The 23,207-nt window shown below is 26.9% G+C and overlaps 3 protein-coding genes and 1 long non-coding RNA gene across 5 annotated transcripts in view; 1 reads left to right on the forward strand and 3 right to left on the reverse strand.

Annotated features, from left to right (window-relative positions):
• Nucleotides 1-7,781, reverse strand: part of LOC112592930 (RING finger protein 207-like) — a 29,806-nt gene extending 22,025 nt beyond the window's left edge. The window contains exons 1-2 of one of the 2 annotated variants that reach the window (XM_025337092.1): nucleotides 7,595-7,781; nucleotides 7,269-7,505 (exon numbers count right to left, since the gene is read on the reverse strand). In XM_025337092.1, coding sequence (XP_025192877.1) covers nucleotides 7,269-7,492 — 224 coding nt within the window. In that variant the 5' untranslated portion in view covers nucleotides 7,493-7,505; nucleotides 7,595-7,781. Of the gene's footprint in view, nucleotides 1-7,268 lie in introns of both variants that reach the window. The other variant, XM_025337091.1, reaches the window with a different exon arrangement.
• A 148-nt stretch (nucleotides 7,782-7,929) lies between these two features.
• Nucleotides 7,930-9,796, forward strand: LOC112592933 (retinal rod rhodopsin-sensitive cGMP 3',5'-cyclic phosphodiesterase subunit delta). Its single transcript, XM_025337094.1, has 5 exons — nucleotides 7,930-8,350; nucleotides 8,417-8,479; nucleotides 8,567-8,702; nucleotides 8,964-9,085; nucleotides 9,488-9,796. The coding sequence occupies exons 1-5, from the start codon at nucleotides 8,310-8,312 to the stop codon at nucleotides 9,567-9,569; spliced, it is 444 nt and encodes a 147-aa protein (XP_025192879.1). The 5' UTR covers nucleotides 7,930-8,309; the 3' UTR covers nucleotides 9,570-9,796.
• Nucleotides 9,797-10,879: 1,083 nt separating this feature from the next.
• Nucleotides 10,880-13,172, reverse strand: LOC112592969 (histone-lysine N-methyltransferase Suv4-20). The gene is made up of 2 exons (XM_025337150.1): nucleotides 12,934-13,172; nucleotides 10,880-11,964 (listed from the first exon to the last, which is right to left on the reverse strand). Exon 2 carries the CDS (start codon nucleotides 11,948-11,950, stop codon nucleotides 10,973-10,975), a length of 978 nt encoding a protein of 325 aa, XP_025192935.1. The 5' UTR covers nucleotides 11,951-11,964; nucleotides 12,934-13,172; the 3' UTR covers nucleotides 10,880-10,972.
• A 5,883-nt stretch (nucleotides 13,173-19,055) lies between these two features.
• LOC112592948 overlaps nucleotides 19,056-23,207 on the reverse strand; it is an 8,488-nt gene continuing 4,336 nt past the window's right edge. Inside the window, exon 3 of the long non-coding RNA XR_003114573.1 lies at nucleotides 19,056-19,328. This is a non-coding gene — a long non-coding RNA (uncharacterized LOC112592948). The remainder of the gene's footprint in view (nucleotides 19,329-23,207) is intronic.

Below are 23,207 nucleotides of genomic sequence, written 5' to 3' on the forward strand. Positions count from 1 at the left end.
TTACAAGTCAAACATTGTATAATTGTAAATATTGTAATATCACATTTTTATGTAATGATGAAGAATTAGATTTTCATGAAGCAAGTGTAGAACATTTAACATTTAAATGCATTTATTCAATAAATAAAACTATTGAAGTTAAAAGTTTCAAATTACAAAAACAAGTTAAAATTACAAAAACTACAAATGATTTTTGCACACAAAAAAACTCGTTAGAATTACCATTAATTATATTGGATAGATTTCAGAAAACTTTAGAATCAATGGCAAAATGTAATTTTTGTAATGTTAATGTAATCTGGAATACTCAGAAAATAGTTAAACATACAAGTTCATGCTTAAATAAAGGCGATTTGACATCAGAAATACACAAAATGTTGATTACAGTCTATGATTGTAAAATATGTAATTTTAATACAAATTCGTTTTTTAATTATAAACTTCATATCATTTCACCTAAACACCTCACAAATTGTCATACAAATGGTGATTTCTATTCATATTTTTGTATTATTTGCAATTTATACATTTATGGTTCCGAAATTCAAATTAACAATCATTTGAAAAAAAAACATAAAACAACAAAAATTACTGACTTGCCTTTCTTATCTAAAGTTTTAAAAGATAATTATAAACATGTAAGCAATCATCTTGGAACTGACTTTATAAACTATTACAGTGATCAACAATTCTGTGAAAAAGATTTTTTTCCAGTTCAATGTAACGCTTGCAAAATTTCTTTCTGCAATAGTAATTATGAACATAAATTGCATGAGATTTCTAGTGAACATATAATTTTAAAATATTTTATACCAAAAGATTCTTCTTTAGTTATGGAACATAATTTTAAACATGAACATTTACAAACAACATCTAATACAAAAAATGCAAATTTTATTATAAACAAAGAATATTCATCAACTAAAACTGTTAATAGCAATCTAGAAGAATGTTCTGTAAATAAAGGTAATTAGTAAATTTTAAAAATTATCATATATTATAAATTATATATTAATATATTTAAATTTATTTTTTATACACTCACTATAATAATATAGTTAAGTATACCGTAAATTATATTTTTGTTTACAAAAATCATTTATAATAATTTAAGTCGTGGACAAATAACCTTTATTTTCAATTATCTATTTTTACAAGATTGGTGTACTTAATTTAATAATCAAATTTATATCTCAATAGATTGTAAGTATACTAAAAAAAGAAAATTGTCTGCGAGTAGTTCTGTTTTGGACAACTATAAGCCGTTCAAAAATTGCAATGAAAGCCAATCACTTTCAATAATTTCATCTACTAATACCAATCATAATTTGCAACAAAATGTAAGTACTTGAATTTATTTATTTTTAAACAGCTATTTAACTGATTAACAATTTCAGGTATTCATAGTTGATGATGATGATGATGATAATGATAATATAAGTATGACAGATTCAAATTCTACTAAGAAAGTTAGTTTTATAAATCATGTTCAAGAATTCTTGAATTGTGTACCATTGAGTTCTAATGATCCAAGCCAAAAAAATATAGTAATGATGCTTAAATATTTAAATAAAAATTATTGATTCTAGAACTATTTTAGCTTAAGTGTTCAAATAATTAATATTTGGGTATATATCATTTGTGACAGTATTACAGTTATTAAATGGTGATATGGCTATTAACTATTAATATAAAAAGATCTAAATCGCGATTATCTTTATTAACATTATTAATCGTATAATTTTTGAGAATAAAATAAATAAATATTTGATATGCAAATGTTATTATTTGTTAAAATATGCCTTTTTACTTTTTCTTATTGGATTTATATGTTTATATATATTGAAAATTACAAAAAATAATTTATTTTTTCTGAATATTACTATTAAAAATGTATTTCATATTTGATACTGAATATATGAAATTTCATTTTAAATTACTTATGCCATTTTTACAATTTAATTTTTTTTTTAATTTTTGATTTGATTTTTTAGATGTTTAATAAACTTGAAAATAAAAATGTTAGTCAAGAAGAATTTTCAAATAATACTATAAATATTGACCATACCAAGATACAAAAAAATATTCAGTCTAATGAATCACAGTCCAACATTAAGACATCGTACAAGCAACTACATCCAACAGATGCAGATCAAGCATATGGGCAATATGTTATAGAAAGACTTAAAAATATACAAAACTTATCTATTAAGAGTAGTATAAAAACTGAAATAGATGCTCTATTTTATACCTATTCCAAATTTCATTATTAAATTTATTATAAATTATTAATATTTGTTTACTAATTACTTAATATGATTAAAATACAAAATAGTTTAAAATGAACCTAAAATATTAATATAAAGCTAAGGCTACCTAACTATTGGCTGGTTGAAGGTGGCCATAGGCATACAATATATTTAAATTTAGGAGGTGCTAGAATAATTTATGATACCCTCCATACCTCCAATGGTATGACAATTAATACATTACAATAATTTTAAATTTAATTAAACAACATTTCAATTATACTAGTATGAAAATAATTAATAACTAGTGATAACTGTAATACAATATATTATGTATTTAAAATATTTAAACATATATATATTGTATTATGTAATTATCTTCTAATTAACATTAAGATTTAATTTTCTATTTCATACTCCAAATTTTTGCAGTTTAACTTTCCCATCTACTTTGTTGGTAAAATCTCAATACTATGGGTAGATAGCCGATTAGAATTTTTTTTTTTATTTATACTGGTGCATAACCAGTGTTTTTCAATCTACAATATATTAAAAATTATCAACAGATATTACCAGCTCTAGGCTTTCATTAGAAAAATCTTTTTTTTAATTTTTGACTATTCTATGTCTAAAATAAATTATTATAAAGACATTCTAAATGTATATATTATTTTTTAAAAATATAGTATTAAATAAAGCAATAATATACAATCCAAATGGATTATATAGAACTAACCTTTATTTGTAAGTAGTATTGTCAATAGTATATTATTTTTAATTTGCAAAATTGTTTAATGTTAAGATGAAAAATGGAATGTGCATTTACATAATACTTATTTTGAATATGAACTATTTGTAACGGAAAAAAAAATTTTATCTAAACCAATAAACCACATTAATTTACAAATAATTGAAAAAATACTTAATTATTCAGGTAAACTGTAAGTGTTAATTTGGAGCTTGAGATAGTCAGCACCCTCATCACTTCCCCATGTGCGCCTAAGGCGATAATTATAGTACATACATAATTAAATACAACTACACTGCACTTAAGTGTACATTGTCATTGAGTAATTTACTGTAATGTACTAGACACATTTTTTCCACTGATCAAAAATTCCAAATATATATATAAATAGCTTAAAATGAGTCTTGAAAATTTTACTGTATTTATCAAAAATAGTAATATAAAAGTTTCAAGATTCTAATTAACCGTATCAAATAACAACGAAATAAAAAACGATTTAATCAAAAATCAATTTTCCTTAAGACCTAATTTTTTCTCAACTATTTTGAAGTCTGGAATTTTGAATTATGAACTTAAAAAATCAACTAGTTCTAATTTCCTATCAGAAACTACTCTCAAAATTGTAGATTAATATATTTTTATTCATTATAAAACGTGTAAACATACAAAAATAAAGTTATCTTAATTGTAACAACTTGTTGGTTCAAATTAACTAAAAATGTTGAAAGCGGACCGTTTTTAAGGGGTTGAATATAGGCAATATTCTATATCTGTTGGGAATTGTCGTGTGAGAAATTCTCTGAAGTTTAATTATTACGTTATATCAGTAAAAATCACTAGTAACAGTTACTATTTTAGTATTAATAAGAAATAATATGAAGAATTAGGAGCTTTATCAAAAACTCTGGCTTAATAAGTGAAGTAAGAAAAGGCGGTTGTCTTGAACTGTTCACGCGTAAGTTAAAAAAAGACGTGAAACTGGTTGAATTAGGCGAGTAATAGGTATGAATGAAAAAATATGGCTTGATTTAATAATATTATGATTGTTAAGATGGTTTGAGTTGGAAAATATTTTAGCATCAGTGTTCATAACTCATAAGGAATATATAAATTCATAAAGATATCGAAAAACTTCATCTAGAAGACTATTAAAATCCAATTTCAAAATATCAAAAGGTGCTCAGTTCACAAACTTAGATCTTAAACAAAAAAACAGAAGTCTGGAATTTTTCCATTCTATGATACTACATAGGTACAGATAACTCTTGGGTCTTGTATAACACTTGCAAAATTTGACACATTTTCATGGCTTGTATCCTTTTTATCAGATCGGAAAGAGTACGTGAAATTTAAAAATTATAATTCATATATGTATAATATTACCTCTGGAGTTCCTCAAGGTTCTCATTTGGCTCTTCTTCTTTTTAATATTTATATTAATGACATTAAGGATATCAATTCCTTTGCTGACGATGTTAAATTATTCCGTGTTATTAAAACTGCACTTGATACTAAATTGCTTCAGAATGATCTTGATAACGTGAGTGATTGGTGTGATATAAACAAATTGTACATGAATGTTTCTAAATGTAAAGTTATTACTTTCACTAAAAAGCGTTCGTCCTTATTAAACAAGTATTTTTTAAATGGTATTGAATTAGATCGAGTCAACCTTGTGAAAGATTTGAGTGTATATTTAGACTTCTCTTTCATTCAATGACCATTATATCCAAATTCAAAACAGAGCGTCCTCAATGCTAGGGTTTATATTGCGAAGCTGTAATCATTTTGATAATCCTATGGCTCTCAAATCACTATACTGCGCCTTTGTTAGGTCAATTTTGGATTATAATTCAATAATTTGGTCTCCTTATACGTCTGGTCCAATTCATTCACTAGAGGCGATTCAAAATCGATTTTTGAGAATTATAAGTAATAAATGTAATATTCAACGTTTACCTCACTCTTCGTATAAACCACTATTATCATATTTAAACATTGATACTCTTCAGGTCAGAAGGGTTAAACATGACATTTATTTTATATATAAACTTTTAAAGGTTGTGTTAACTGTCCAGATCTATTGTCAAATATTTCTTTTTTAGTTTCTGGCCATACGACTAGACTAACTGATACCTTTTATGTGCCATTCCAGCGTACTTCATATGGTAAAAACGCACCTTTAATTAGATCCATGCAACATGTAAATAATTACAATATTGATATGTTTATTTGTAATTCTATTGTTTCTTTTAATTTGTATCTTAGTAATTTAATCAATTAATTTATTGTATACAACAATCCTCATCTATGTAAATAATTCTATTTTTGTTCCACATTTAAATTGTAACTGGGCTCGCCCGTTTAATCTAATAATAAATAAATAATTATTTAATCTAATAATTTATACTTTATTGAACATATTTTTTCTTAAATTATTAATATTATAAACATGTATGTATAAACTTGTAATAACATTTAATATTACCTAAATGTTGAAAGTTGAAACATTTAAAAATAGGTATAATAATTCTAAAAAACACACATACACACTTATAAATTGATGTCCAGAAAAATCTCACGATAGAACGCGTTAAAATGTCGATTCGTCAACTAGCAATAATAAAGCAGGTATATTAGTATAATTCTTAAGTACAATCAAATTAGAAAAACCAATTAAAATAATTATCAAACCATACAAAAACCGATATCGATTAATGATAGTGATAATATGACCATAGAATAAAATAATTAAAATTCAATAATTTAATAATAATAATAATTACCTATATGCCAAAGACTGGATCTGATAGATATCTCGATATAGCTTGTAGAAGTATATTAAAAACAATAAAAACAAACACTACACTCCCTAAGATTATCACTAAAACAGTGAAACTATATTCACTAAAATCATAGAATTATTTCATAATTTATCTTTAAAAACATCTAAGTCACCATACCAGAGGGCCCGAGAATGATATTAATAGAAATATTATTGTAATCGTATTTGCTGTTCTCGTGTGCACATATCAATATAATATAAAAATATAGATGTGTGTATACATATATTATTATATTATACATATAATTAATGTCTATTTAGTATTAAAATGGATTCATATAGTTTGTTTTCTTAAATCATGGGCAAATTCATAGTATACAATATAATAGAAAATCATAAAATTATATAACTCACTCCTAGTTCTATATCCTGGAAAATTAAAACTGTAAAGGGACTACATACACAAACATTTTCATCAATTTTAGAATACTAATTATAATACTTGATAATAAAATTATGTAACTCATATCGAAATCATTTTGTTTTTCAGCGTAATCCATTTGACAGATAAATAGTAAATAATAAGTAAACTATAAATTATCTATATTATTATATAAACGTGAAAATGGAAATTTTTGTTAGGGGTGTTCTTCTCATCCAATTATCTTGAATTTTTTTTTAATTAAAATACATCAGAAAACAGGTTTTAAACTTATTCTATAAATTAATGAAAAAGATTTTGAATTATTATTTTTTTAAATAATTGGAAAATACGTAAATAAAGATGTTTTTTTCAAATTTGTTACCAATTATTAGTTATTATTAGAAATTAGTGTTTTAGTGAATAGTAGATGTAGGTAATATCTTAATATAAAACTTTTTTGTTGTTTTTGATTCAAGCTATTGAAACTTAAAATACCTAGATAAATTGTAGTAGATGATTGAAGTTTTTATCCAAGATAGACGAATTTATTATTGCGTTTCAATTTACATCTAGATACGGCACGATAATAGGTAATTAATATATTTGTTTATTCTTATATATATTATAGGCAGTTAGAAAAAAATTAAAAAATATCATAATGATAATGGATACTTGGGTACTCCATAAATTTTATAATAAATCAAATACTATTAATAAACATGTAAGTATAGAAAAAAATGTATATATATATATAGATATAGTGAGTCACTACTCACTAGTCATGTGTATAATATTATAATATATTAGGTATAAAATATAGCCATATACATTGTAGTTTTGTACTAGTTTATATACTTTACAATTGTCCAATATCATTTTAAAGTGTTAATACAATTAGAAACTTAATCATTTTTAGATAGGCTAATAGGATTTCAGTCCTCCGCCAATTTGTATATAGGTACCTACTGACTACTACCCTTGAACTATATGACTACATATTACCTATCGGCTATCTATATTACTATATTATTAAAATATTCAACTATTGCAGACGATACTCACCCGCACAAGGGACAGTTGATTTTGCCATCCTGATTTTTGGTCCGGATGCATTTGGCGCAAAATGTGTGGAAACATATCAGGATACAAGGATCGTCGTAATAGTCCTCGCACAGGAAACACAGTAGCGGATTGCGATTACAAGACGCGGCCCCGGATCCGTCGTCCGCCGCCGTCACAGGGTCCGACATCCCGGCGGTCTGTACATTGGCAGATAACGAAGTCATTTCCGGGCGGATACTATGTAATATATTATAATATATTTATCTAATAATTATAATTAATCCATTCGTTATATTTTATGTAGGGATAGCGCGTAAAGAACATACACCGTATAAGACCACCGAGCACGACGTACGATCGATCAGAGATAATCGTGTTCGGCAGTTATGGTCTGAGCTGTAAAGTGCAAAAACGCAAAAGCTCCCGCGCCGCGCAGCATCGACTCTAACCAGTAACCACCCACTTGCAGGAAATTATCGAGTGGCGCGAGAGTGTGCCTGACGGTCGTGGAAGTAAAACTGTGGGTGGCAATGTTTATTTTTTCCTCCAGCGCCAAAATCGCGGCAGTCGTAAAAAAATCATTTGTCGCGGTCTGATTATGATTATCAATATAAATAATTTATAATAATAATAATAATAATAAAAGACCTAATAACGCTAATGAGTATTGACTATATAGTATTGAGTATTGAGTATTTGAGTAGTGATAGTAAATAATAATTTAGGTATATATTTTATGAATATTTAATATTTTAATATCACATTTAGCATTGTTAAGTATTGACGAACCGCATTTTCGGCGCACCCGTTCCTATTACTCCGACGGGACGTTGAAAAGGTTCACACAATATTTTTTAATTTTATTGTTTTCGTGTACTTTTCGTCTTTCATACGGGTTTCAACATCGCCTTTTTAGTCCGCTTCAGTCACCATTCGATCGTTCGAAATGTTTTATCGTTCCATCTGAACAATTAATTGAATCGTCGTTAATAGATACCACCAACAATAAGCGTCTTTACCTTCTAAATTGTGAATAGAATAATGGGACCTAAACCTGAGGATATTCTAAGTGGATTCCAAGTGTAAGTCAAACCTTAAAGATAGCATGGATCAATAATTACATAAATTAAATTCTTGTTTTCTCATAGGAATTGGATGAATTTAAGAGACGCTGATACTGGAATAATATTATGGCAAGGCACTGAGGATTTGTAAGGACATTATCTAAAATATTTTTATAGCATCTATATAATATAATTATGCAGAATTTTCAACTTCTATATGTATGTTTTTATTAGATCATTACCTGACAAAGAACATGAAGCTAAAGTACCGAAAAAAATATTGAAGTGTAGAGCAGTATCTAGGGAGATAAATTTTTCATCTGTAGAACCTATGGAAAAATTGAGGTTACAACAAAAAGTGCTGTTCAAGGTATATGTCTACAGCCTATGTAGAAGTTTGTTATAAATAATTCTTTGTAATATAAATTTATATATACAATTTATCTATTGATATAATGTTAGCCCATTAATCTACATGGTATGAATAGTATCATAATAGTAAACAAAACATAAAACTACATTTTTGTAACAGACTAGATAATTTATATAGATTTTAAAATCAAAACTTTTTTATTATCTTTGCATACACATTATTTTTATCTATCTTAAATTTTTCTATTATACATTATAGGGTCGTTGTCTTGAGGAATGGTATTTTGAATTTGGATTTGTTATTCCCAACTCAACCAACACCTGGCAGTCACTAATTGAAGCAGCACCAGAATCACAAATGATGCCTGCCAATGTTCTTAAGTAAGTTTATAAAATTATGATTCAGTACAGTATAGTTTTATGAGTATTTAAAGTTCTTGATTAATTTTTTATATTATTAAAGAACATACAAGAATTCATTATTTATTTTTTAAAGAATATCATTATTTATTATATTTTTATCTGTATTAATAATTATTAGAATTAAGTATATGTTTACTCTAATCACATAAGCCTATTGCGCCCAAAGGTACAGATTGTTTATTTCAAATAAAAATAAAATAAATAATAATTATGTTTTTATAATTAATTAATGTATTGCTTTTATTTTATATCAACTAATTTCCATTTAACACGTTACACATAGTTTTTTTTTTTTTAATATAAACATTTAAATTAGAAATTTTAAGCTTATTATTATTATATATTTAAATATTTTTTCAGTGGTAACATTGTAATAGAAACAAATTTCTATGATGATGACTTACTAATATCATCGTCAAAAGTCCGGCTGTACTATGTTTAATCACTGAGACGTTCAACTTTATGCATTATGCACTACTCAAATTTAGATAGACAACTTTTGCTTGGTACACATAACCAAGGTCCAAGAACACGGAGAACAAGTCCCCACTGCTGTGATTGTTTAGTATTCTACTTTGATTACTTTTATATGTGATTAAATGTTTTTCTTGAGTGTAAAAAGTGTTAAACTTATTAATATGTCTTAACTATTTTAAATGTAAAACCATATAGTCAATGAGTTTTTACTTTATTCTTTATGTTCAATTTTATTTAAGTAATTAAGTTGTACGTTAGGATACAATTTACAAACAAATATTGATCTTGCTTAATCATCCTAGTATAAAATTAATTTTTTATAAAAAAATCACCTAAATTTACCTAATTGTATCATATAATACCAATACATGGTTGGAGTTGTGAAATCATTATTGAATTAGGATTTATACTTCACAAGACTGCCAAAGTGCTGTTCATTTTTATTACCTAGCACATAATATTATATGATATTGTACTTACTAGTTAATTTTAATGTTTTTATTGATCAATAAATATATGCATAAATATTATAAAAGCTCAACATCTGTTTATCTGAATATTTTATTTAACCTAACCTTATTTTACTGTTTTTAATAATCAATGTTGTTTTATAGTTTTAAGATGACATTTGCAGTAAAAATGATTCATATATTGAAATAGTAAAAAATATTTTTAATTAGAGATAAGTTTATTTAAATTACAAAAATAAAAATTTGAACAACAACAAAAAAAAAAATTGTTTAAATATTACAATTAAAGTTTAAAGAAAATTATTGAAGATAAGGATATAAAAATTAATAATATAATAAAATAAATTATTATTACTTAATAATTAATAAGTCATGTATCCTTATCAACCTGTAGCCATACTGAGTGAGGTTCTACTAAACTAATTATTTAATATAAGTGTGCAGGATAAAGATATAAGTTTCAGAATACTTAATTTTATTATTAGTTTCATAATATTTATATCATATTAAAAGGAAACATATAGAATTACAAAAAGTTAAACAGTCGTCAAATTATTATAAATAATTATTAAAATTAAAATTTAAAGCTAGCTACATAATTTCTTGTGGTTGCTAATTACTTATTAAATAGTAAATACTCTATTATTGGTCAGTAAATACCTAGTGAAAACATTTGGTGATAGATAAACAATTATAATACTATTAATAATTTTATATATATATAAAAAAAAAAAAAAAAAATTGTTTTACTAGAAAGTATTCAAATTTCAATTGAAATATGGGCACAAATTATATTTAATTTTTAATTTAATCATTAATTGATTATACAATAATTAAATCAGTGGTTTAATTGTATATTCAATATTATAAAAATAATGCCTCATTTACTTATTGTCCATTATTTTTCTGGTGATTTTGATGCTTTATCTAAATCTAAGCCTTTTGTTTTTTGGATTATTTTTGTGTATGGTGATCCAAGCAAAGCTTCACCCTTATCAACTTCAGGATTTTTGTTAGGAGTAACAGGTTCCAAAATCACATTCTTTTTCTTTTTAGGTGTCTTTGGTTCTTTTACTTTTTGGCTTCTATCTGGAGACCGATAAGTTCGACCATGAGTTTGCCTGAAGTTGTAACGTCCTAATTTTGGTTGTTCTTCATTGGTTTTAAAAGCTCCTTTACATAACTTTTCACATGAGCAGCATTCACAGTTAACATTGTTTTCACCAAAGAAATTAGCACTATAAAAGCATGTTATTTCTTCACCAGGTTTAATATCTCTGAGTACTTTAACACAAGCTGTTCCTTTGTCATTGGCTACAAACTTACAATTGGCTTGGCAATCATGATTAATATATGCTGCTGGGCCCAACCAAAGTTGAGCACACTTTTTGCGACAGCTATACATGACTGAAAAATCATTCTTCCCAATGTGTAAGATTTCATCTTCTTCTTTTTCTGTCAGCTCAGCTACACAACCAACTAATCGTTTAATAATTCCATCTTTATACCAATAACTAGTAGCATTTACTTTGGCTCCTACTTTATTTTCTAAGGAATATCTATAGCATGGCTCAATTTGAAAACCAGAATCTAAATAAAACATTCCCATGTATCGTTCAATATGGTCTCTGACTAATTTCTTATAAGACACTTTAAATAAATGATTAGGTATATACTTTTGATTCCAAAATGAATCAAAAGCTTTTTTCATACTTTGATTTTTTATGAATTCATCAATAATAGGTTTTAAATCTGATTTACATTTATACCTATCTTTATGTTCTATGTTCATTTTGTGGGTATTAAATCCAAGGAAAACATCAACAATAAGAGATGTAGCTAAATCATCAATATCACATAGATCTTGAGGTTTCATAATTATTGATATACCTGAAAAATTATATAATATTTATGTTATTAATATTAATGGAATTAAGTGTATTACTTATAAATAGAGCACAGATTTTTATGCACTAAAAAGTATTAAAATATGCTATACAATATGCAAGAATTTTTTTTTATTTATTTAAAATTCACAAATTAAACCATTCATAATAATTATTTACTTAAATACTTAATACATTTTTTTTGGTGTAATATGCAATACATTTTGAATTTTGTAAAAATATGCAAAAAAAATATTTTACTATTAAATTCAAATAATTATTATTTGTGAAAATAACTAACAAAAACGTGAAAAGGAAAAAAATATTAATTGCGCTCTACTTATAAAATAATGATATAGTGATTTCAAAATAAATTTAGTTAAAAAAGATTATATTTTCACATAAAAATGTTTTTTTTTAGTTTTAACTAAGCCAATAAAAAGAATTGGAATAGTATCCTTGTACAGTAGCTTAAGTTTTTTATTTGCCCACGCCCTCATGCTAAAATTTAAAAATCAGCGCCTATTAGGGTTTATGAGTAATGACAGAATTGAAAATTATCAAATTAAAAACTATAGATTTTTTATGGAGAATTTAGGGAAAAGTTTATAAATTTAGTTTGAATTAACATACAAAATCAGTAGTGGTGACAAGATTGAACATTTAAAAATCTTTTCAAATAATAGTCATACAACAAATAAATTTTACTACATGCAAATATATTCACTCATTTACATAAAACACATAGCACATTGCTCACAAATGCATTACCTTGGTAATTGTTAGTTTTAAAAATTTTAGATTCATACATATATATTTAAATTCCAGAAAATATAATATTTGCATAAATATATTTTTTTCTAGTTCGTGTTCTAAGTTTAAGCCATCGTTATTTAGGCTTAAATATCCAGTTCGAGGAACAATAAGACTCGATATTTCGGTCGGTAGGTAGTTATTAATTATTGTAACTTACCTGAAAAGACACAATCAGCTGTACCACGAACAGCCTAACAACACCGATTTTCGTCTGTCCCGAATAAGTCTTAGAGCGACAGTCGACATGCAAACCCGTGACCCGCGGCTCAGCGGCTGAGCTAGAAGGAAATTAAGATAATAAATTTATAACAAAACGGTGTATCAAATATCAAAACTCAGAAAACCCAACAGTCGTCAGTTTTGATTCTCTGCCCTCTAAGATCTGAAGTCTGAACGTTAGAGTTACGAAAACCGTTATCCTCTTATCACACTATTACCGGATTATGGATGGACGTTAGGAACGTCTGGAAAAATTTGCCGCGTAAACGATATGAATCCTGTGGCTGGCCAGAATTACAATATTTAAAAGTACAGGGCACAGGCTAATGGCTATTATACAATTATACTAGTATACTACTAAAGATACATACAAATTACAACCGATACAACATAATAAAATACCCAATAGTAACCAACTTTCTATAGAAGAGGTTTGAAATCCTTGGCTCCGGAGCCTTATGCAAATGCGCCTCTTTATTTTCGTGAGTTATAATGTTATTGTATCTAATCTTATAATATGTCTAATTTGTATTGACGACAATAATAATAAAAATAATAGGTAATAATATAATCATTAGATTCTAATACATAATTATTATGTATTAATGAAATAGTTTTTTTTTTTTTTTTATTTAAAACGAATACGAGAATATTGCATTGCGATTGCTTGTAGGTACAATCGATTGCCACCATTCACAAATGTGAATGATTAATTGTAACTTTGAAGCCACGATAGTTTTTGGAATCCTTACCAGGAGGGCATCTATAATTTAAAAAAAAAAACAACGTAATGCCTATTATTGTTTTTTATGTTCTCTCTTATAGTCTTATTTATAACGATGTTATTAAAAAGATAAAGGGTAAATTTTATGAAAATAAGAATAGAATATGTGACCCTTCAGTCTTCATGTTACTCATTCATGTAGTTATAAAATGTCAAAATATATATCGACATATGCGTTAAAATTTTGCAAGCCAATTTTTAAAACTTATATGTTTATTTTTTACCCGCAAAACTAATTTTTTGATTGCGAAGTTGACTCTTTCATCGTTTTGTTAACTTAGCAATTATTATCAAACGATAAGTGATAATGTGTTATTTGCGATAATTTACGAATCTATTTTGAGAACTTGTGAGTCACCCTTTTTTTTAGCAAATTCATTTTATATTTATCATAAAAATTGAAATTTGGTTTCTGCCATTATTTTATGAATATTATAAATTATACCTACTAGTTTTTAATTTTGCTGACTGTTTCATAAAATAAAATGTTTTTTTACTCAAAAAATAATATATCGTGTAAACATGAAAAAATTAGAATAAATTGTACACGCTGGAAAAAAAACAATGGGTGTTTGGGTGTTTTAGTGAAATGTTGCATAAATTAAATTGTTATTCTATATAAAATTATAGAGTTTCGTACACGAAAGCTAGGACGCTAAGATTAATGATACTTATAACAGTCTGAAATACAACCGATGTTTATATCTATTATCATTGATTATAGAATATTATAAATTATATTCTATATAACCAATACTATTACTATAACAAATTGGAAATGTCTGCACATGTGAAACGATCGGTTTATATAATTAATTGTTAGACAATACGAGTAATATTATGGTTAGTATTATGAATTTTAATTTTCAAAAGTAGATTTTAACTTGAAATTCGTGAATTTTTAAATAAAATTAATTACTAATAAACCTTTTTTGTTTCCTGATTTATACAAAAAAATAAGGATATTTAATTTTAAAACATTGTACTTGATTAATATTTGTTTTTAAAGAGAAAAAGAGAATGTAAAAATATTAATACTCCATAGCATAATATATTTCTATTCTATTTTGTTTCTATATAAACTTAGGTTTATATGGAATTATATACTGCATAAGCAATTATTATTTGTTCATATCAGATCATCTCTCCCCAAAGTACAATTATAGGTTTTTGAGGAGATAATGTGTTTTGTTTAACTCATTATTGTTTAATCTACTTATATAACTGTAAACATATTACATCAATAAGCAAAATATTATTGTTAGGTAGGTAAGTATAACTTATAAGTATATTATAAGAATTATTTGTAACGAGTATAATATAGACATAATATAGTACATTAGTACGCATAAAATCATTAAATGATGTCACACATGAATGCGTGACCTATTTAATCGTATATATATATACGTATAAACGTTAGAGGTTATAAATTATATTGTCTTTAATTTTGGCATAAGCATTATATTAGATACATTATAGCATCATATTAGATACATTATAATATCTATTGTACATTTTATCTGATATAATATTATCTTTGTCCATTTATCGAATTTATGACTCTAATCGTGTGTGTGTTTAAAACACTGAATATGTCAACACTAGTTGCTAGTTGCTAAGTAGGTATTAATCACTAGGCTTAAAAATTAAAAATGTAAATAGAAATGTTTTTTGATATTCACTTATAATCTTATTTTTAAAATATTTAGAATTTTTAATAGTTTTCTTCTACTAAATTATTGGAATTTTCCTTAACAAACGTTGGTCATAGACTTAAGGTCACCAACTAATTTCTACAGCAGTCTATTTTAAAATTTATTTTTCGTGATCCAAAAAACTTTTAAGGACTAATACACATTAATAAAAAAATGCACATTTTATTTATATTAAAAATAAGGTCTTTATTGATATACAAAATAGGCTTTTAAAGAAGAAAATATTAAATATCTATATTTTATTACCTATTCTATTTGTTTTAATATGAAAATATTTTTTTTTTTTAGTTTTAACGAGCCGCTAAATACTTGGAGTTATGTAAAGTGTAATTTTTCATTAAGTCGATAAGATTTTCAGCGGTCAACTTCTCAGAATATTTTTTACTTATATGAGCTTGCAAGATGACGCACAGTGACAGAGATACGGTAATCGATTCTGTATAAAAAAATCATAGTTACGATAATTAACAGTGTCGCACGTTAAATAACACAAGTCGTGTATACCAAACCAGCCAAAAATATTGAAGAATATTTGTGCTATTGTATCTATTGAGTTAAATTCAAAATTAACAATATTTCAATACACAAATTAGTAAAAAAAATAAAATAAAATAAAATAAACTTCCTAAAAGAAATCAACATTTGAAAATATTTAAAGAAAATCTTTATAAGATAAAAAATTTCTAAATGTTGATTTTCTTTGTGAAATTCTGGAAGCAAATTTTTAGGCAATTAACTTTAAATCAATTTTCACTGTAAAAGACTTATAAACGTGTAAAATCATCACATAGATTAATCTCTTTTGGGTCATTATGGACCTTAAATATGTTTTTATTAGTCTTTTCAATGCGCTCAGCAAAATACGTCTAATTTTAAATACGTATAAACATATAAATTAAATATAATTTACTATAGTAGGTATACGTTTTAATTTTATATAGTTGGGACAGAGGTAAAAATTATACTTTTGCTCCCTCTGGGTTATATTTAAGGAGCCAATTGCCCCCTCTGTCGCCTTCTCCGACGCCACTGATTACGTTATCCTTGGGATACATAAAAAATATGACAACGCCGGTAAAACCCCCTGGTGCCTGGTGGTGGCGCATAGTCCACGATTTTGAAGTAAGCTGTCTGCACAGAACGTGCACGGTATACATAAGCAATAGTCATTAAGCACAGCTTAGTTAGTATAGTCTACGGTAAAAATACAAAAAAATACTGTGGTATATAGTTCAATTCGTTATTTTATGCTCGTTGAAATGATGTTCAAAAAAAAAATATATTTATATATATTTAAGTGAAGTTTAATTTTTATTTGATTTTTAACATATTTTAGCTGCACATTTTATCGTGAGTATTGAGTTTTCAACAAAACAAAACGTGAATTACACATACGAAAAATTGTTTTTTGTAGGCTCTCCTTAAACCGCAAATTTTGCAAAATTCTTTCATTGAAACGAAGATACTGTCAAAATAGAGGCTGTATGTTTTTATATAACTATATCATATTACTTGGAAAAAAATCAGCCTAAAAATTTTTTTTATTGTACCATGTATTTTAATATTGATCGTTTCATTATTAAACTGGAATTTTACATTGAAAACAATAAGGCTAGATTCATATGGACGTGCGAACAAGCGTTCCAATTAATCGCACGTATTAAGATATACGGATTTCCCATACATAATCGTTCACATAGCATGCAATAACGCGTGTCGTTCGCAGGAACCATGCAAGATCCTATTTCCACACATGACACTGCGAATAATTTAAATACTGTTGATTATCTTTATCGGATAGTTCAGTTGACACGTGCGTCTATGGACTACGAAGAAACAGCGAAAATAAACAGCGTTTGTTATTAATTATTGTAAATTGTAATTTATATAAGTAAAAATTTGATTTTTAAAATTATTTTTAATAACCTTAATCATACCACGTTGTCTTTTATATTTAAATATTATTATTTTTATACTGAGAAAATGGAAATGGAAACTGATTTATTTATTAGTGAAATAGAAAAAAGCCCGGCTTTATGGGATATGACGTCAAGTGAATATTCGAACAGAACCCTTAAAAATAAAGCTTGAAAAGAGTTAGTTCTCATGTTTAGTAATCTTGAAGATACAGAAGATAAAAAACAAAAATTGGGTAAATAAACATTAATTTTAAAATATATTTATGATTTTATTTTTTTAGTAATTTAAAAATAACAAAACTATTTAAATCATATTGTCTTACCACTTACATTTAGTAGTTTTTTTTCGAATTAGGTATATCTGCATCTCTTACAGCACGTTTATAGTGCGTAATGTAATGGATTTAGGTTTGACAATGTTTCTGTATAAAGTGTATACCTACTCCTATTTGAAACTGTCTTTTATCCTGACATAATTATGCAATACACATACTATCACTATTCACTGTCCACTGCAACAACATCTATTTTAGTTTTTATAATTTTACAGTAGAGGTTTTAAATGATTTTTCTTGTCAAAATGAAATATATTGAAGGTTTTTAAGCCTTTTTTATTAAAAATTCAAATTTGATGTAAATTTAAAGTTTTACATGAGATAATAGATATACATATTGTGTCGTTACGGGATAGTCATACTGAGATAGGCCGTTTTAATAATATAATATTAACATTATTTTTATTATTAATTCATCTCACTATTATTTTATGGTCATGGTCAGATAATATTTTTAATTATTGTTTGACTACATTTTGTCTCCTAACTAAATATTATTATTAATTATAAAAATGATTTGAATAATAATATAACAACACATTTTAAAGAACAGCTTATTTTTGTATGGAAATGGATATTTTTTGGCCTTAGTTGTTAGTTGTTACATATAGTTGACTCGGTAAATAATAATCAGTTTTTTCATTTTCCTATCTATGACACTGTGTACGCTGTCATATTCTATTTGAGTGTGATCTTTTTCTAGGTATTTTTGAGTTATATCTATTTTATACTTGATGTTAAGATGCATTAAAGCATTGGATAGAATATTATTTCGGTTTTGAGTTGTGTAGCTATCTGTATAAATTATTACCGATTAGCTTAAATATATCAGATAGCTTTAAGCTTTAACATATTTAGCATATAAAGCTTTTCTGCAAAATAAGTATATTTTTACAACGATTGGTCGGTGTAGTATTCACCGCTTATTGCACATAATTCCAAATGTGCATTCCACATAATGACGTACCAAAGTTAAACGATAGTTGAATATATTATTTTCATGTAATAACATTTTACCATCATAAGGTCTCATCAAATTTTTCAACTTACCAAATGCTTTGTCAGCCAGTCACTATAACATAATATGAAGCTCTGATATCTCCATTATGAGTGATAGGTCTGGGATCAGGAATACCTAACTTCTTTTTCGTCAGTTTTCATATAAAGACTTTATATGAAAACTTAAAGTAGATTCTATATAAATTGCCGAGTCACCATCTTTTCCAAAACCTCCCATATCAAGCCATATAAAGCAATAGTTTGAATTACATACAGCCGTTAAAATAAGAGAAAAAAATGTTTGTATATAGTTATAATAAGTTTAATTGGATACCGGAATCTAGTGGTTGAATCATTGGAATATGCTTCCCATCTAATGTTACAGTAGGTACAATTTAGGAATTTTACATGTTTTTCAAATTCATTTAAAATTTCTATCCACTTCTGATTGTTAATTTCTTCATTACAACATTCCTTAATTTGATCCTAATTACGTACTTTGCATACCTCAGCGTAGATTTTTCAATTCTATAACTGTAATGTAACTCGGTTATTGAGCAACCTGTTGATAATAGTATCTAAAAAAATAAAAGAGAAAACAATTTATTGTGATAATAAACTAATAACATTATTTTATACTATTATTATTACTATTACTAGGGCTAAGATTTATGTGTTATAAAAAATTGTAAAATATGTATTTTGCTTGATAAAAAAAATACCAAAAATATTAAATATAGACTAAAAATAGTAATAAATAATTCGTTTTAAAAATTAATAAAATATTATTAATGCTATAAAAATGAATTACGCGAAACAATTACATGATTTTTTTAATTTTCAAAACTGAACGATTTCTTTTATACCTTATAATATGTTCTTATATTTACTAAAACGTTGTTCGACATCACATGACGTAAAAAAGTCTAACGAGGTATACCATAAATCATGAATTTTTCGCGTTTTTATAGTCAAAAAATGCAATAATATTAATTTTATTCAAAATATGTAATAATAAGTATTTATTCCAAAATATGCTAAATAAAAGTACCACTACTATGTAATTAGAATAATCAGAAGTTGTAAGAAAACACACTGTTGCATATAAATCCTAGCATCTAATTATTATTATTGTATTAATTTGTATGATGCTCTACATTATTAATAATTTTCGTTTTAGGATTAGAATTAAGAAAAAAAATGGAAAAATCTTCGAGATGGTCATGTAAAAGAACTAAAAATAATAAATGTTAAGTCTGGATCGACAGCACCTGTCAAGTCATCGTATTTATTTTTTAGGAGATTACAATTTCTTCAATCAATAGTAAGCAATTTTGAAACAGATTTATGAAAATCCAAAAACTGAAAACCCAAACCAAGAGAGTAGTTCTGAAATTCAAAATCAGACAGACAAAAATTCAAACCATCAGTAAAAAAGAAAAAAAAATCAAACTTTCTCCAGCCAACGAACATTTTGCGAAGATCATTGAGAAAATTATAAACAATAGAAGTATCTCCGATATAAAAGAAGAAGATGAGGATAAATTATTTTGTTTGTCTTTATACAAAGAAATTCAAAAAGTACCTGAAGTGATGCGTTTGAAAACAAAAATAGAAATATATAATTTAATTTTATAAAAACAAACACTTCCTTCAAGTCTCACAAAGTTATTTTCATCTAACCATGCATCCACACCATTCGTTCAACTACTTACTAGATCATTAGCATATCCTCAACATGCTAATATAAATAATTACGATCACATATTATTCATACTAAGCAATCAAAATAGAGTACCTACAAATTATTCAACTACTCTGTACGAATTGCGTCAGGATTATATTCATAGGTACACAAAGAAACCAAAATGTGGACCCTCTAGTAACTTAATCGCCATTATTTAATATGAATGATACCGAATCGGCTCCCGGTAGCTTCGAACCCTAACTGAGCCTGGGGCACTAGTGCCCGAATCCGGTTAGACTCCGTAGGGCGCGTCTTCACTACGTTCCCTAACTGATTTAGGGCACACTAGTAAATATTCATTTAAAAGCATACTTTTATTTATATTAATTATATTTATAATAATACATTAAATTACGAACCATACAATATTGTCATATAGTATATGCAATGTGGGCAAAAAAATTATCTTCGAGAAAGTCCACCACTTAAATGTTTATCCATCTATAACAACGTTCGTAAAAATTTCAAGAAAAATTTCAATTTTACTGGTTGCCAACTTGTTTAAAAATATAATATGATTATTTCGGTGCGAATAAAAATATATTTAATAATTAAAATATTAATATAAGTTATGATCATCATCATTAATATTGTATAAAAATAATGCTTCGTTGAAAAAATGTCAATGTCTCGATTGTAGATTTATTTGATGGATACTTTAGTCAGATGTTGTTCAACTACTTACGAATACTGCTTTGTTCTTCTTGATTGGTGATTATCCCATTGAAAGTTTGAATCAGCTTGAAATCACGTTCAGCTGCATCGTTAGCTACTTTCAGATGTGGAACCCTTTTACCGTCAATGAAATCTTTGTGATTTCCCAAATACATCTGAATTCTGATTTAAGAAATCTTGGGGGATAACCAGGCCTGTAACCTAATATGGCTATTTTTGAAACAAATCAGACAATTGTACTGTTTGAACACGATCGTCTCGCTGCCAATACGCCGTAAAGAAAGTCGCTCCTTTTTCACTAATGATTTAACCATATTAACTTTCATCTCAGAAGAAACTTTAACATCAAAAACAATCAATAAGTGTCTCACTTATTTCATAATTGTCTTGAGGCTTTAGCCGCGTTGCCCTATAACTATATTTGATTTTATAGTTATGAGTTCGCTAAAGATTAAGATCGTTATAAAGGAATGGTTCTCCTGAACGCAGTATACCAGTACTTAATATAAACTTGTATGACAAAACGTTAGAAGCTTTAAATTGAATAATTCTCTAGCGATTAGTTTGAACTACGCGATCGAAATAGAACATTCAATACCTAAATTAACTGCCATCCGCCAGCTCGATATAGCGCGCCAGTCTACAATCTTAAAATCACAGCAGTTTCATCTCCTGAATATTAGGAAAGTTGCAGCAATTCCTTATAGTCATCTCTGGCTGAAATGTCCTTCTTCGTCGATGATATACTTGACAAACATATTTTTGTGGATTTAATTTATTACTGCATCTTCAATTATTCCACTCCGTACTTTTCTCGAATTTTCAGTTCCACTTTCTCATAAATCGTTAAATATTTAATCTTCGGACCACTTGAGCTCCATTAACGCATTAAACCTCTCAATAAGTTCAGTATGTGATGTCGACAGCACTAAACTGGTCTTCGCACAATTTTTCAAGTACGCACGCACAGCCTTTACTCCACTGTTGCCTTTATTGTAATGAGGACATAAAATTAATGCGTTCAATTAATTCCATTCTTCAAGTAACTCAAACACTGCAGTTGTAGGCTTCGATCCATTGCGTTTCGGCACACCATTAATTTCATAATACCATCCCCTGATACTATAACTGCTAGGCGATCAACTTTATCTTTTGAAGTTAAATCTGAGTAATTTTCCGTCCCAATGGGCTTGTCAATGGAATAGTCGTAACAAATGAAGTTTTATTTCATCAGCGATTTTCTCGATATTCTCGACGAGCTTGTCTTATTGGCTCGATTAAGGGTAGAACACGTATATTGCCACTAATGATTGTAGCTGATAAAACATACATTGCATTTTCGATCCTTATAGTTCTATCTGAGCAGACGCTTCTCTAAAGTTACAATAGTTGAATAATGATGACCTTCGTTGGACTATATTTTCCGCCCTCTTGCTGGAGGTACATACAACTCATCATTATCCTACTGCTGCATTGAAATCATGTAATCAATATTATTATGATTAACTTAACATTTGTTCATCTTTTTAAACGTTCAAATCTCTTTTTATTTTCAACTCATTTGAAGCTGTCGCTGTTTAGTTTGCTTCTTCTTTTGGTTCGACCTCAATTGGACATACTTCCACGTCTTCCTTTCTCTCTCAGGCAAGAAGAAACTCTTTGTCTTTTACTGAATATAAAGTCAAAGCATCTTTATGAGCAATATCGAATAAATTGGTAAAGTTACTGACGAAAACAGATTCCGCTTCTAGTTGTTTGATGTTCGTCCGTGAAGCACTTTTTAATACTCTACCACCCACGGTGTATTTTTATTTTTCAATAGCATTGGCATTCTTTTGCGTGGGAATTTTGGCTTTTCCCAAAAGCACTAATTTCTCTTGCTGTAATTGTAGCACTAGATTGAATAGATTTTTCGTATTTGTGCAAATGAAAAACCAGTTGACATTTGTTTATACAGACGAAGTTTACTGCCGGTGATGGATTCAAGTGTCCCAGTGTAGATTCACGATCTTTACTAGTGCTATGCAGTATATTC

The sequence above is a fragment of the Melanaphis sacchari genome, unplaced genomic scaffold (genome assembly GCF_002803265.2).
Source record: "Melanaphis sacchari strain LSU unplaced genomic scaffold, SCAv2.0 Contig19_pilon_pilon, whole genome shotgun sequence".
Classification (NCBI taxonomy): domain Eukaryota; kingdom Metazoa; phylum Arthropoda; class Insecta; order Hemiptera; family Aphididae; genus Melanaphis; species Melanaphis sacchari.